General features: G+C 39.9%; 1 protein-coding gene across 1 annotated transcript in view; it reads left to right on the top strand.

Moving 5' to 3' along the window:
- The window catches only part of SUSD5 (sushi domain containing 5), an 87,580-nt gene that overhangs the window by 50,213 nt on the left and 22,071 nt on the right, over positions 1-15,296 (top strand). Inside the window, exon 3 of the mRNA XM_027847919.1 lies at positions 9,871-10,059. Coding sequence (XP_027703720.1) covers positions 9,871-10,059 — 189 coding nt within the window. The remainder of the gene's footprint in view (positions 1-9,870; positions 10,060-15,296) is intronic.

Below are 15,296 nucleotides of genomic sequence, written 5' to 3'. Positions count from 1 at the left end.
TGTGTGTGTGTGTGTGTGTGTGTGTGTGTGTGTGTGTGTGTGTGTGTTTTACAATATCAAAATATTTATCATATTTATATTTACCATGTATTTACTATATTGTTAATTATATTTCAATATAATTGGTTTTCTTTGTACTCCTATGTATTTGATTTTATGCATTTAAAAACATTATTCTGAGAAGGGGTCCATGGGTTTCACCAAATTGCCAGAGCGGACCATGACACAAAAAAGAATAAGAACTCTAGCTCCATATAGACAAATAAAGCATTGATTAAGCACATTTCCAATCTGCCAGGCACTGGGGATATAATCCAAGCAAGTCAGTCAGTTCCTGTCCTCAAGAAGATCACATTCTAATGAGGAAAGACAACACATATAGATCCGTAGATATGGAAGACATTAAACATCCCCAAATTTAACTTAGAAGGGAGCCAGAAAACATTGAGGAGGGTATGCGCAAGGCAGCCTGGTGTGGAGAGGACTGGGAAGTAGCATGGAGGCTTGATTCTGGACAAGAGGAGGTGAAAGCTCACCTTTCGGAGTTAGGCTTCCCAGGGACAGAGTCCAAGGTTCTGACAGAAGGGAATGAGGATGATGGCTCTAGGGCAGGCACCATAGTGAGGGGACAGGAATTTGATGATGAGTTTCAAAGAAAGTTCTGACCTACATTGGTAGAAGAGAGTTTCCTAATGGAGAACTACTTCCACTAATGAAATCATAGGTCCAAACAAGAAAGAAAGAAAGAAAGAAAGAAAGAAAGAAAGAAAGAAAGAAAGAAAGAAAGACAGAAAGAAAGAAAGAAAGAAAGGAAGGAAGGAAGGAAGGAAGAGAAAGAAATTCTTACGTGACTCTTCTGCACAGGGACAAGCAAAAGGCAATTCAGGGAACCTCTGAGTCAAAACATGAGATAATAGCAGTGTCCTCTCTTTATTGGGGTGACTTCTGACCAAGTAGCCCCAGCATCATAGCACAGTTGTCCAGCTCTTTGCTTTATGATGAATAATGAGGGAAATATCAAAGATCAATGTCATTAAAATGATGGCTACCAAAAAAAATGAGTCCCACTGCCATTTTTGCTTAAGGGCACCCTCAGTTTCTCGCTGTACAACTGACCATAGTGATGGAGGAGGAAAAGTTTTATAGTCTGACCTGAACTTAGAGTATTCAGCCATGTGCATCCTTTCTCCAAGGAGTAATGATAGAAAAAGAAGAAAGTAGCAACCAAGGAAGTAGTGGACAAGGAGGAAGTTAAGTATATGCTGTGTGGGGAGAGGAGAACGTGAGGAAGAGAAGACAGAGAGGAGACATATTGCAGTAGCAGACAGCTGATGTGATGGATTGTGGAAAGCAGTCTGGAGGAGAGGGGAAGTATGTCAAAACATGGAAGTCATTGGTTTGGTCCGATTATGATTCAAGCCATGGATCTTGGCCACAAACGTCAATGCTTATCCAGGCGAAAGCAGTGGGATCCAAGGCAGGAACACGACGTCTGTAGCCGAGGGGTATCTTTGCTCAGAATTAATGGCAGGAAAATCCTGAGCAAGCCGCTGTTCTAATAGCAGGCTGACTTGTTCCTGTGAGTCACTAGTCTTTCAAGACTGTATTTTCATCAACAAACTGACTTTGTAGCTAACTTAAAAAAATACTGTTTTGAATTGACATGGATCAACACCAATGAACCCCAAACAGGTTTTTTCTTTTAATATACTGACTCCAATATGAGGTAGTATATTAATTTTTTTCTGTATTTTGGTAGTATATTAATTTTAAATATTAATTTTTTTTCTTTTCTGATTCTCCTCACTTCCTAGCTGCTAACTGGCTGCTACCTTCCAAAATTATCCTTTACTTACTTTATATATTTTTTATATCTTTTTATACATGTAATCGTTATTTCCCCTGATAGAACATAAGCTCCTTAAGGGCAGAAACTATTTCATTTTTGTATTTTGTCACCATTACTTATCATGGTACCTGGCACATAGATGCTAATAAATGCTTATTGACTGATTAATTCTGAACTGGATTGGGGTAGGGGGATGTAGACAGAGATAAAAATCATTGAGTCTGGAAGGGATGCTAAATATCATTGAGCCCAACTCTTTAATTTTAGAGATGAGTAAACTGAGGGACAGAGAGAGCTTTGCCTGGATCCACAGCTAATTAATGGCAATCAGAACTAGAAGCCAAGTTTCTCAACTCCCAGTCTCATGCTCTAGTCATCACATCTTATTACCTCTGATTTATTTATTTATGATTTTTTTTAAGACAGAGAAATCAAGACTTACAGAAAAGGTGTGATTAGGCCAAAAGTATAGAACAAGTATTAAAGCACCAGAATTAAGATTCTTGACCTTTTGACTTCTATGTCAATGGTTCACTCACTAAACCAGGAACCCATCAAGACTATGTATGTTGATGATATCCTGTGAATCAGACAGATCATCATTTCACTTTAGTGAATGGGGTTAAATTTATGTGCATTCTTTTAACCCCTGTCTCCTCTATAGTCACAGGTGGTTGTAGGACTTAAACATGGAAGGATCCTTAGAGATTTTCTAATTCAACCCCCTCATTTTTATGATGAGAAAACTGGGGTCTAGCATGGCTCAATGACTGACCCAGCAGCACACAGGAAGTTGGTAGTGCCAAAATTCTAACCCAGGGCTCTTATGATTCCAAATTCATAGTGTTTTTCAGTATACTATATTGCTTTTTCCAATCATAGAGGGATTTTTAAAAAATTACATTTAAATTTACATTAATTTACATTTATATTACATTAAATTACATACATTTAAACTACAAATAAAAGAAATTATTGGGGTTTTTTCATTTTATTTTTAAAAGTACCCCCTCTGCTTTTAACCTCTAGTCATGTATTTCAACAGGTAATGGTATTCTTCTTGAGATGAGTGCCATCCAAGCCTGATGGAGTATGCAGTTACCCTCCATCTCCTCACCCTACTGAAAGGGGAGTTCATAAAGATGATGGAATAATTATTTGAGGATGCATGCTATGACTCTGCCCCTTGCAGACTTACTACTGAAGCCAGTGAGGGGGAACTTTATTACTATATCTGAGATGAACAGACAAATCGAGAAATATGTTTCAGTGCTCCAAGGGAAAGTGTGATGTCCTCTTCACACCCTTTCTTTTTTTGATCATATGATTACACAGCTGATAAGATATGGCTATCGAGTAACAAGGAAGCTACTCTGGTCCAGTGTAAAGAAAGCAAGTGAAGGTATGCAAATGCATCTAAGCATTCACTGGAAGCAGGTTGGCACTCTAATGGCAAACACTAAGTCACACCCTTTCCTAGTAGTCACTGTCTAGAGTTGATTCTGATATAAGCTTCATTCACAAGTTGCAACTTAAGCCCAAGTGTTTGTGTCTAGAGAGAATGTCTTTCATTCCATAACTTTATTTGGCAGAATCGGGCTTCTTTTTCTTTTCAAGTAAGTCTTTTATTTCAAATTTATTTATTTCAAATGTCTCTTGTTCTAGACTTGTTGGAGGTGATGATGATGATGATGATGATGATGATGATGATGATGATGATGGCTAGCATTGACATAGCCCTTTAATATTTGCAAAACTCTTCATATATATTATCTCATTTGATCCTCAAAACAACCCAGTGAAGTTTACTAAAAGCATACGAGTCAACAGTATAATGTGACAGCCCAAAAAAGCTTAACATAATTCTCCATATAAAGAGAAGGATTAAAAAAATTATGAAAAGAGGAATTATGTCCAAGATGAAGGAGATAATAGTTTTGATGTGGACTTCCTTAGTCAAGCTACATCTAGAATACTACATTCAGATCTTGGTACCACATTTTAGGAAGGATAGAGATGTGCCAAAGTCTACCTAGAAGACAATGGCAAGTCTGGGGTGCCAGTATGTAGACTGGAGAATATACCATAATTAAACCCATTTGAAAGAACTAGGAATATATACCCTAGAGGAGAAAAGACTCAGAGGAGACATGAGACCTGGGAAAGACCTTAGCTTAAAAAGGCCAAGGTCTCCCATTGCATCTAGAGTCATCTCCAGTTATCCTGACCTACATCTTGCCACTGGACACAGATGACTCTGGAGGAGGGCGTAAGGTTGATGACTTCGCACAGCTTGGCCTCACTTAAATCCAATTCTCTTGCAAGTCAAGACATCACCCTCCTGATGTCACTGGTTCTCTTTGAGAATGGAGAACTAATAACAACAATCTTTAAGCATTTAAAGGGCTGTAATGTGCAAGAAATATTAGACCTAGTCTGCTTGGCCCCAGAGGGCAGAGTTAGAGAAAAGGATGGTTGGTTTGTTACAAAGGATATTTCTTTTTGGATGGGGAAGTGGGAACTATTGGGAAATATCAATTATGGGGTTGGAACACCAAAAAATTCATTTTCAATTACAAAAATAAATATTTTATTAAAAAAACATTTCAAAAGAAAAAAAGCAGTGTTTGGAAGTTAAAGAGAGGTAGATTTTGGCTCTATGTGAGGAAAATCTTCCTAACAATGAGAGAGGTCCAAAAGTGGAATGAACTAGCTGCTTTGGAGGTCATAAATTTTCCCTCTATGGAGGCCTTTCAGCAGAGCCCGGATGACCGTTATTTGTCAGGGCATTGTAGAGGAGATTTCTAGGTGAATATTGGTGGGACCAGACAGCCTCAGAGGTTGCTTCCCACTGAAAGAGTCTGTGGTTCTGATTCCCAGGTGGAAACAAGATTTTCTGTTCCATGCTAGTAGGCATTTGTCTTGGATGTAGCTGTCTGAATCACGCTGCAGCCGTAGTTGAGGTTTTCTGTGGGGTGGAGTCCAGAGCTGCCTTTGGGCCCAGTCTATGTTTTGCTTACCTTGGCTTCCCATTTTTAATTGAAAAGAAATCTTTCTGTCCAAGTTACCTTTCCAGATCCCACCCTGGGTAAGACAACTGGGTCATATCCTTCATTAGGGAAAGTAACTGCTCTGGCCTAAGGGGGATTTTCTGTTGTTTTCTGCTTCTCTCACCATCTATGACCATCCCACTCTGTTAGTCTGTTGTACTTTTTTTTTTTTATCATTCTGGTAGTTTAGACTGTGCTACAGCATTATTTCCTGTGTCTGTCTTTAGAGTTAGGAAACCCAAGACCCAGGGAGGTAAGTAGGTGGGGATTCATATGAGTATTGTTTTCTGTAAAGCTACCAGAGCCTGGTTCCTAAACATTTGGGGGCTGTACTCTTCATTTTTTCGGTTTACATGCACAATCACAGAAATGGGGAGACCATGGATTGCTGAAATCATAAAGGAAGCTTGAGAAAGAGAATCGATTTGGAGTCTGAAGATTTGTTTTTGGGTTCTGTCTCCACCACTGTTACATCACTGTGTAACACTGTCTCCATCACCTATATCTCTATCGTGTTTCATCACTGTGTAACACTGTCTTTGTCACTGTTAGATCACTGAGTAATACTGCCTCTGTTACCTGTGTCTCCATCATGTTACATCACTGTGCAATACTGTCTCCATTACTTGTGTCTCTATTACTGTTACATCACTATAAAACAAGGTCTCCATCACCTGAGTCTCCATCACTGTTACATCACTGTGTAACACTGTCTCCATCACCTATGTCTCTGTCATGTTTCTCACTGTGTAACACTGTCTCCATCACTTGTGTCTCTATCACTGTTACATCATTGTAAAACATGGTCTCTATTGCCTGAGTCTCTATCACTGTTACACCACTGTGTAATACTGCCTCTATTACCCGTGTCTCCATCATGTTACATCACTGTGTAACACTGTCTCCAATAGGCACATCTGTCACCTTAGACACATCACTTCTCTCTGGGGTTTAGTTTCTTTCTCTACAGTGAGAAAGTTGGATTAAATGATCTCTAAAGTCCCATCCAGGACTAATATTCTGTGTTGCTTTGATCAGAATTTCATTATAGTCACAGACTCCGTGTCTCCCATTTCAAACTTTTTTTTAAAAAAAGTTATTGATAACTTTTATTTTTATATCGCCAAAACTTATCCTTGTATCCTCCTTCCCCTCTTCCAGAGAGCCATTCCATGTAACAAAGAATATTTTTTAAAGAAAAGGAGGGAGAAGAAAAAAATCAGCAATACATTGAAAAAGTCTGAAAATATAACATTCCACACACATGGATCTCCAACCTCTGAAAAGGAGTTAGGGTAGATGTCTTCTCATATCTTTTCTTCAGGGCTGTTCTTGTTCTTTGTAATTCTTCAGGGTTCACTTCCAATTATTTTGTGACTATTGTTCTTTATATTTACATCTCTGTAGTCATTGCATATGTCATTTTCTTGGTTTTGCTTTCTTCACTCTGCATCAGTTCATAGAAGTCTTTCTGTGCTTCTCTGTATTCATCATATTTGTCTTTTATTAAAGGACAGTAATGTTACATTATCTTCATATACAACAATTTGTTTAGTTATTTCCTAGTCAATAGGTATATATTCTGTTTCCATTTCTTTGCTATCATAAAAAAGTACTACTGGAGCTCTGTGTGTGTGTGTGTGTGCAGCTAGGTGGTACAGTTGATAGAATGCTGGACCTAAAGTCAGGAAGACTCATCACCCTGAGTTACAATCTGGCCTCAGACATTTACTAGCTGTGTGACCCTGGGCAAGTCACTTAGCCTTATTTGCTTCACTTCTATAAAATGAGCTGAAGAAGGAAATGGCAAACCACTCCAATATCTTTGCCAAGAAAACCCCAAATAGGGTCACAAAAGAGTCAGATACAACTGAACAATAAAATAAATATTTCATTATTTATGGGGAATTTTTCTTATTGATGACTTTCTCAGGGTATATTATAACCTAGTAGTAGCATCCCTGGATCAAAAGATGTGGACATTTTAGAGTTTTTGTTTGTTTGTTCTACTTAAAGTCAAATTGCTTTCCAAAATGGTTGGACTGATTCACAACTCCACCAACAATGTGCTATATCTTCCCACAACTCCTCCAACATTGACTTTCCCCCTCCTTTGTCATCTTTGCCAGTTTGTTGGGTTAGAGGTAAAACCTTTGGTTGCTCTGTGCATCTCTCTAATTATTAGTGACTGGGAACATTTTTTCATATAGCTATTAATATTAATTCTTTTGAGGACTATTTATTTATATCCTTTGACCACTTATCAACTGGAGAACGGCATTTGGTCAAATTAATTTGTCAAATTAATTTATTAATTTAATAATTCATTTAATTTAATTTAAATTTAATTTAATATAATTTATTTTGGGGGGCCTAATGAACATTGTAGTATTGAGTTCCATTGTTTCTGCCTCTCCTTTGTCTTGTCTGTTCCACTGAACTAGTTCTCTATCTTTTAACCAATGACAAATTTTTTTTTGGTGAGGTCATTGGGGTTAAGTGACTTGCCCAGGGTCACACAGCTAGTAAATGTCAAGTGTCTGGGACTGGATTTGAATTCAGATCCTTCTGACTCCAAGGCCGGAGTTCTATCCGCTGTGCCACCCAGCTGCCCCAACAAACCGTTTTGATGACTGCTGACTTATAATATAATTTGAGGTCTAGAAGTGCTATTCTCACTTCCTTACTACTTTTTCATTTCTCTTGATATCCCGGGTCTTTTGTTTCTCCAAATGAATTTTATTATTATTTTATCAAGTAATGCAAAGCCTAGGGCTCATTGTGCTGAAATGTCATGAAGAGGGGAAGGTAAAGTGGTGAAGAAAAAGGAGCAGAAGGAGGAGACACAAAAGGAAGAGGAGGGGAAATCTCTTAACCTCTTCGTGCTCCCCAAGCTCTCTAAGATATAAGTTGTAAGGCAGGTTCCATTCTCGTAAGTAATGGAATCTCCTCTTTGGAGATTAATTAACCCTTCATTAACTAACATTTAATTAACACTTAATAGGAGCTTCCAGGTAGGCTTGCATAGTTAGTGGCTAGAGTGCTGGAGTCAGGAACACCTGAGCTCAAATACTGCTTTAGTCACTTACTAGCTGTGTGACCCTGGAAAAATCACTTGACCACTCTGGGCCTTCATTTCCTCATTTGTGAAATAAGAGAGTTGAACTTGATCTCCAAGGTCCTTCCAACTCTAAATCTAGGATGCTGGTCTTGCAAGTCTATAATTACAGGTGTCATCCCCACACCCACTCCCTGCCCCCAACAAAAATTCCATTTAAAAATCCTTTGAAGTTTGAGAAATACATATCATTTCACTTGCGTTCTCCAGCCATCCTGGGACACAATTAGTACTAGGGTTATTTACTAGAATCATCAGCCACCGAATCATTGAAAGTTGATGGGAAAGACTGAAAACATTTTGACTTCCCTGAGGCAGAGAAAGGTCCCAGCCTTAGCAAGAGATATTTCATTCTTTCCTTATTTGAGTCCAGAAGCAAAGGAATCGGAAACCCAGGGCACTAAATTCAAGCATCTCCTAACTGGGAAGGCTGCTTCCTAAACTCAGCATATTTAGTTGAAATAGGAAGATTTTATCCAAGAAAGGCAGAAGACAGCCGGGCCAAGTGGCTGGAACTTACTTGTTGCATGTGTGTGGGAAACCCAGAAATCTATAGTAAATGGTCTGAGAATGTCAGGTGGGTTTTGGTGGTTTTCCTGAACCAGATTCTCCGCCTATGCCATTATGGAAATATCCTCTGATGGAGAAGATCTCCGGAGTCTTGTGGGATGGAATATTTTCCTTTCTATCTGCTATCGAGCCTGGTCACTGTTCTCGGGTATTCCTTTGGAGAGAATGGTGCTATGTTTGGTTAATCATCTTTCTCAGTCCATAAAAATACTTGTCACACTCTAGGGAGAATAGACTGCCTTCCCCCACCTTGTGTGATAACAAAACTGGAGAGGTTGAATGAGTGTATTCTACAGCAGAGGATATTATTGGGGAGTGGGACCATAGGTGGGGCATATGGGACCACCAGCATGCTTTCATGAGTTCCTGTCTTCCAGGGGTTCTTAATCTTTGTGTGACACAGACTCTGTTGGCAGTGTGGCAAGGCCTACAGACCCCTTCTCAGAATGTTTTTAAATGAATAAAAGAAAATTCAGAAGATTACAAAGAAAGTCAATTATATTGAAATAGTTATCAAAATAGATTTTTTAAACTTTATGGACTCCAAGTTAAGAATGCCTGTAGTATTGTCTTTGTTGAAAAGTCCTATGTTCTCCATCACTGACTGAATCCAAATGAGATCCTAATAGGCATAGATAGTAGATGAGAGAGGGGCACACATTCTGAGAGAGGATTAGATGCCTGAGGGCATGGAGAGAGATGCTGAGCCTCTAAGGAACTAACTAGGATTTAATTCAGGTTGACTAGAAGTCCTCACTAGATAATAGTGGCCTTCATGAATGAAAATAAAGACTGTACTGGCCACAGGATGAAAAGCAAAGACAGAGCGAAGCTGGCATTGAAGCTTCCCTTTTTTGTAGTCATTGTAGTCATTTTGTAATCATTTTTTGCTCTAATCAAAATGGAAGTGTAAGTGAAACTTTGAAGACCAACAGTATAGCTGCCCATGTGGAAGCCATGTTGTTGAACCAAAAATGGTGGTCTGGGGCTTGTCATTCACAAATCTCTAGCCAATACTAAAGGAGGAATAGGGAATAGTAGTGGGCAGAGTAGATGCCTGAATCAAGGAAAATGGATACCTAGTGGAGATTATTTCTTCTGTCCATGATATTATCAGTAAGAGAGATTGCTTTAGCAACTATTTTAGGAAAACCTTGGTGCAAGGCCTCTGATGGACTGGCACTTTTAATAAACTTTTCTTTCCCAAAGACTTAAAACCAGGCAATAGTTGTTTTGGTTTTTTTGTAATTTATAGAAAATAATCCTTTCTCCTCTCTCCTCAGATAAACCATGCGGGGATCCCCCTTCCTTCCCTCACACCATCCTACATGGCCACACTGGATTTGAGATGGGGGATGAGCTGCTGTATGTCTGTGCTCAGGGCTACGTCATGGGTCACAAAGAGACTGCCTTCACCTTGCTGTGTGACAGCTGTGGGGAATGGTATGGACTGGTACAGGCCTGTGTGAAAGGTAAGCACGCTATATTGGGATTCCTACAGAAAGTCCCATAAAGGTTGGAGGAGGCATGTCTAGAAAGCAGGACTTTGTTTAAAAAAAATCTGGAATTTCAGTAGTTTGCAAGTTCAACTTGGGTCAGCTGTATGATATAGCACAGCCCTGGGCTTGAGGAAGATGAGGACTAGTGCCCAGAATAAGGGCAGGTCAGAGTGCCACATTGTTAAAAGGATATTGATTTTTTTCTTTTTTTTTCTTTATTTAGTATTTTATTTTCCCCAGTTACATATGAAAGTAATTTTTAACCTTCGTATTCAAAAATTTGAGTTCTAAATTCTCTTCTTTCCTCCCTCCCCAACCCCCCTCATTGAGAAGGCAAGCAATTTCATAAAGATTATACATGTGTAGTTATGCAAAACATTTCCACAATAGTCACGTTGTGAAAGAAAACATAGACCAAAGGAGGAAAAACTCAAAAAAAAAAGAAGTAAAAAAAAAACAAACTATGCATCAATCTATACTGATACCATCAATTCTTTCTCTGGGGATGGACAGCATTAGAAAGGACATTGATAAGCTAGATGCCTCCAGATGATGAAAGAAACAAGAGGACCAGAGACCAAGACACTTGAGGATGGATCCAAGGAATTAGACATGGTTGGCCTAGAAAAAAGAGGGGAGACATGGAAGTAGTCTTCATGGGAGTAGGGTACTCCATGTGGAAGAGGGATTGTGATTATTCTGCTTGATCTCAGAGCTCAAAACCAAGAGCCAGTTGTCAAAGTTGCTTTGAAGAATATTTTGACTTCATATGAAAGAACTTCCCAAAATGCAATGGGCTGCTTTGGGAGATAGTGGCTTCCCTATTCTTGGAGGTGTTTAATAGGGTCTAGATTACTATTTGTTGGCAGTACTGTAGAGGATATTCCTGTACAGCTATGGGTTGGCTTAGAAGGCCTCTTGAGTTGCTTTCAATCTTGAGATTCTGTTTCAAAGACAGCAGCCTCATCCATCCCCAAGTTCAAGGAAACTTAGGGGTGATAAATAAGAAAGGGTAGCATGAGAGAAAACTGCAGCTTGGATATATCTGTCCAACAGCATCCTAGGCCTTTTTTGTTAGAAAATAGCTTGGCTCTTCCCAGAATTCAACCTTCTTTGGTTTCTTTCAGTCAAAAATTAAGGTGGGTTAAAAATAAAGAATCAAATGAGGGAGAACTTGTATTTGGACATGCCCTTGTTTGGCTGTCTGTGGGCTGAAGTGTGTTAGAAAACTCGATGGTGTTTGCTGGCCCCGAAAATGGCCTTGATTTGTGGCCATTAGACAGGCCCATGGCTGGCTTGGTAGAGGCTCTTCTGTCCTGCTGTTGTATCATAAAATGTGGCCGCCATATTGGACTACTCATGGAGTCTATTTCCAAGGTACCAACAATGACTTCAGCCTCCTCTTTCTCTTTACAAGAGGCAGCCAGTCTGCCAACAAATTTGTATTAAATGCCTACTATGTGCCAGGCAAGGGGGTTCTCAGTTCCTATTTTAAGACATGAGGAGTCTTCTTAGTAGAAGCTTCATCAGACCAAGTTCAGTCAGTGAATTAGTTGCTTCAGTCATGTTGCTGCCTTTTGCCACTAGGAGAGGAGGACTGCTCAGGCTTATAAGGATATGGTTAGTTCACCTCCTACCACCCCTTCACTGCTACCCCCTCCACCCCCACCTCCACTGGGTTTTTTGTCATATCCTTCCCGTAACTAACCCATCCTTCCTGGGTTTGAGCCCTGCCCCCACCATTCTTCCCTTCCCTATTGTATCTTCTATATCCTCCTTAAAGAAGGAACTGGGGTTGTTCAACCCAAGAAAGTGAGAACTGGGGGTGGGGGGGAAAGGAGGTGCCTAATTGTTTGAAGGATAACTAAATGAAAGATAGTGAACAATTTGTTTTCTTTCCTCAATACAATATTCAGTACAAATTCTCCCACCACTGCCAATGTGATTTGCCTAAGCACGGGTCTGAGCATGGGACTCCCCTCCCCAATCACCTCCAGTGGTTTCCTATTACCTTGAAGATAAAATATAAACTCCCCTGCTGTACATAAAGCCTTTCACAACCTGGCCCAATCCTACCCTTCTAGCCTTATTACAAAGTATTCCCCTTCACATATACTATAGTACAAAGTGCCTTTCATAATGTTCCTCATATATTAATAACATATTAATAACTAGCATTTATATAGCTCTTTAAGGTTTGCAAAGCACTTTACAAATATTTTCTCATTTTATCCTCTCGACTATCCTGGGTGGTGCCATTATTATCCCCATTCTATAGATGAAGATGCTGAGGCTGAGAGGTTACATGATGTGTCCAGGGTTGCACAGCTAGTAATATTCTATCTCTCTTCTTCGTGTCTTTGCATAGGCTTATACCAGAAATGCCCTATGCCTAAAATGCATATCTTGCTCCCAATGGGAGAGTTCCTTCATGCTGTGTTGCCTAGTATTTGTTTCTTCCTTTCCACCATTTCTGGCTTCCTTCAAGATTCAATTCAAGCATCAGCTTCTTCATAAAGCCTTCCCCTATCCCTCTAGCTGCTAGCATCTTCTTCCCAGATTATCTTGTTTCTCTTTTGTGTATTCATATTAATGAAGGCTATCTCAATATGATTCACACCTACAGCAGAAGAGGTATATCTTTAGCATCTCCTCCCCCACCTTTCTCCAAGGGAGACTTTAATTCATGCCAGGAGGGGAAGCAGGAAATGGAGTGCAGGGGGTAACCATGCTGTTTTCCTTAGAGAGGGGCATTGGTCTAGAATTACGTCAATCTGTTCCCTTAAACATTCTTAATTTAGGGGATGTTGTCCTCAGTTTAAGCTAAACTCCCAATCAATGCTCATTAATGGGAAAAGGAAGACCCCCAAAATATTCAAAGCTTGACTTCCTTCCACCAAATACCGGTTCCACAATGAACACACACATAGCCAATGGCAAAGAAACCCATTTATCCAAATCAGTAGCAAAACAGAAGTCAGAAAGAGTGTACATATGAGAACATATACTAGTCAATACAGCATGAAGGAACTCTCCCATTGGGAGCAAGATATTTCAGTTCAGTGGATAGACAGACAAAGACACAGAGACAGACAGACAGAGACAGACACAGACAGAGAGACAGACACAGAGAGACAAAAAGACAGACAGACAGGCAGTCAGAGTCCCAATTCTCACCCAAGGGGAAAATTCCCCTAAGCTTCCAGTATACCAAGCTAAGGATAGGGACATGGTAGAGACTGCCAGCTCCTCTCCTGTTGGCGTCATCCCAGATTATTTCTCCCTTCATGGCCCTGAAGAGAGATTGGAATCCCACATGTCTTCTCTTTTAACACTAGAAGCCAAAAGTCCCCAGAGACTGGAGAGCCTGAAGAGACTGAAGAAAGTGAATCTCTCATCTCTACTGCTCTGACCAGCTCTCCTCTGAACCCTGTTACTGGCATGGGGTATTGATTGCCGCCAATGAGCACAGGGTTCCATACCAGTGGGTTTGGGAGCTCAGGTTACACATACACATACCCACACACATCTCACTTACTTTCAGATAAATGTGTGTGCCTATAAACATGTATACTTATATCTATGTAGACAGAGCTACATGTATATGTATATCTATATAGATCTATCTATCTATCTATCTACTGGAGAGAAAAAGAGATTTATATGCATATAGAGGTACACACCCACCCACACACACCCAGAGTCTCTCTCACCTAGACTGTGTACTTTTCCAGGCCAGGGACTGATTTCATTTCTGGCTCCAGTGCCCAGTACAGAGTTGGTGCTTAATAGATGTTCATTGATCAATTCATTTCTCAGTTTTCTTATCGCCAGCTTACTTTTTACTTATATAGTCCGTTAGCTTGACAAATTAAGGATGGCACTCTACTGCTACCCGGGGGGGAAGAGAGGAATGGCCCAATCTGAAATGTGGGGAGCATAGCCTAGGTAAGAAGGAAGTTTGTACTAGAACTAATCCTATTCGTAGATGCTAATATTGATACCTACCACTTACATAAAACTTCAATTCAACTCATCATTAGAACAAGCATTTATTAAGTGACTATAAGGCACTGTTCAAGGTCCCAGGGATACAAAGACAGTAACTTAGAAGTCCCTGCCCTCAAGGGCTTACCATATACTGGGGAAACAAATGGGACAGACACAAAATATAGTAAGGAAATACAAAATCTCACAAAATAATTTCAAGAGGGAGTGACTGCTAATACCTGGGACAAAGTGGGGAATAAAGACAGTGAGTTTTTAAGTGGCACAGTGGATGGAGTGCCAGGCAGGCCTGTAATCAGGGAGAACTGAGTTCAAATCTAGCCTAAGACACTTACTAGATGTGTGACCCTAGACAAGCCACTTAACCTCTGTTTGCCTCAGTTTCCTCATCTGTAAAATGAGGATAATGATAGCACCTACCTCTCAGGGTTGTTGTGAGGATCAAATGAGATAGTTATTGCCAAGTGCCTGTCACATAGTAGGTGCTATATAAATGGTTTCTTTCTCTTTTTTTAACGTTTACACAGTGCTTTACCTTTACAGTATCTCATTTAAGCCTCACAACTGACTTGTGAGGTAGGTACTACATTTTACAGACGAGGAAACTGAGGCTCAGTTATTAAGTGTCCAGGGTGGAATTTGAACCCAGCCCTTCCTCATGCCAAGTCTAGTGCCCTATTAACCCCAGGCCCACCAGAGGGCCTAGTAATCCATGGCCATGGATACTTTAAGGAAAAATTTAGATGGATAGAAGATGATTATGACTCCACTTAAATATAGATTGAAGATTGCCTAGAGTAATTAGGGGTTTGATGATTAGGCAATTGATTTTTCCAGGTAATCAACCATACAAGAAAACGGTAAGTTTTGATGGAAAACTAAAAAAACAAAATAACCAGGCTAACCTCTGTTCTGGGATGTTAGTAGCAGGACAGGCCTGGATAATCAATCTTCTAAATGACTGGCATTTAAATAATTATAATTCATATTCTCTCTCTCTCTCTTTCTCCTCTCCTCTTTCTCTCCTTTCTCTTTTTCTCTCCTCTCTCTGTCTCTTCCTCTCCCCTCCCCTTCTCTCTCTCTTTTCACTCTCTCTCCTTTTTCTTTCTCTCTCTCTCCTCTCTTTTCCTCTTCTCTCTCTCCTTTCTCTTTCTATCTCTTCTTCTCTCCTCCTCCTTTCTCTTTTTCTCTCTCTCTCCTTT

The sequence above is a fragment of the Vombatus ursinus genome, unplaced genomic scaffold, assembly GCF_900497805.2.
Source record: "Vombatus ursinus unplaced genomic scaffold, bare-nosed wombat genome assembly UNPS02005459.1, whole genome shotgun sequence".
In the NCBI taxonomy this organism is placed as follows: Eukaryota; Metazoa; Chordata; class Mammalia; order Diprotodontia; family Vombatidae; genus Vombatus; species Vombatus ursinus.
Note: the sequence above shows the minus strand (reverse complement) of the source record. Positions and strands in the feature narration are given on the sequence as shown.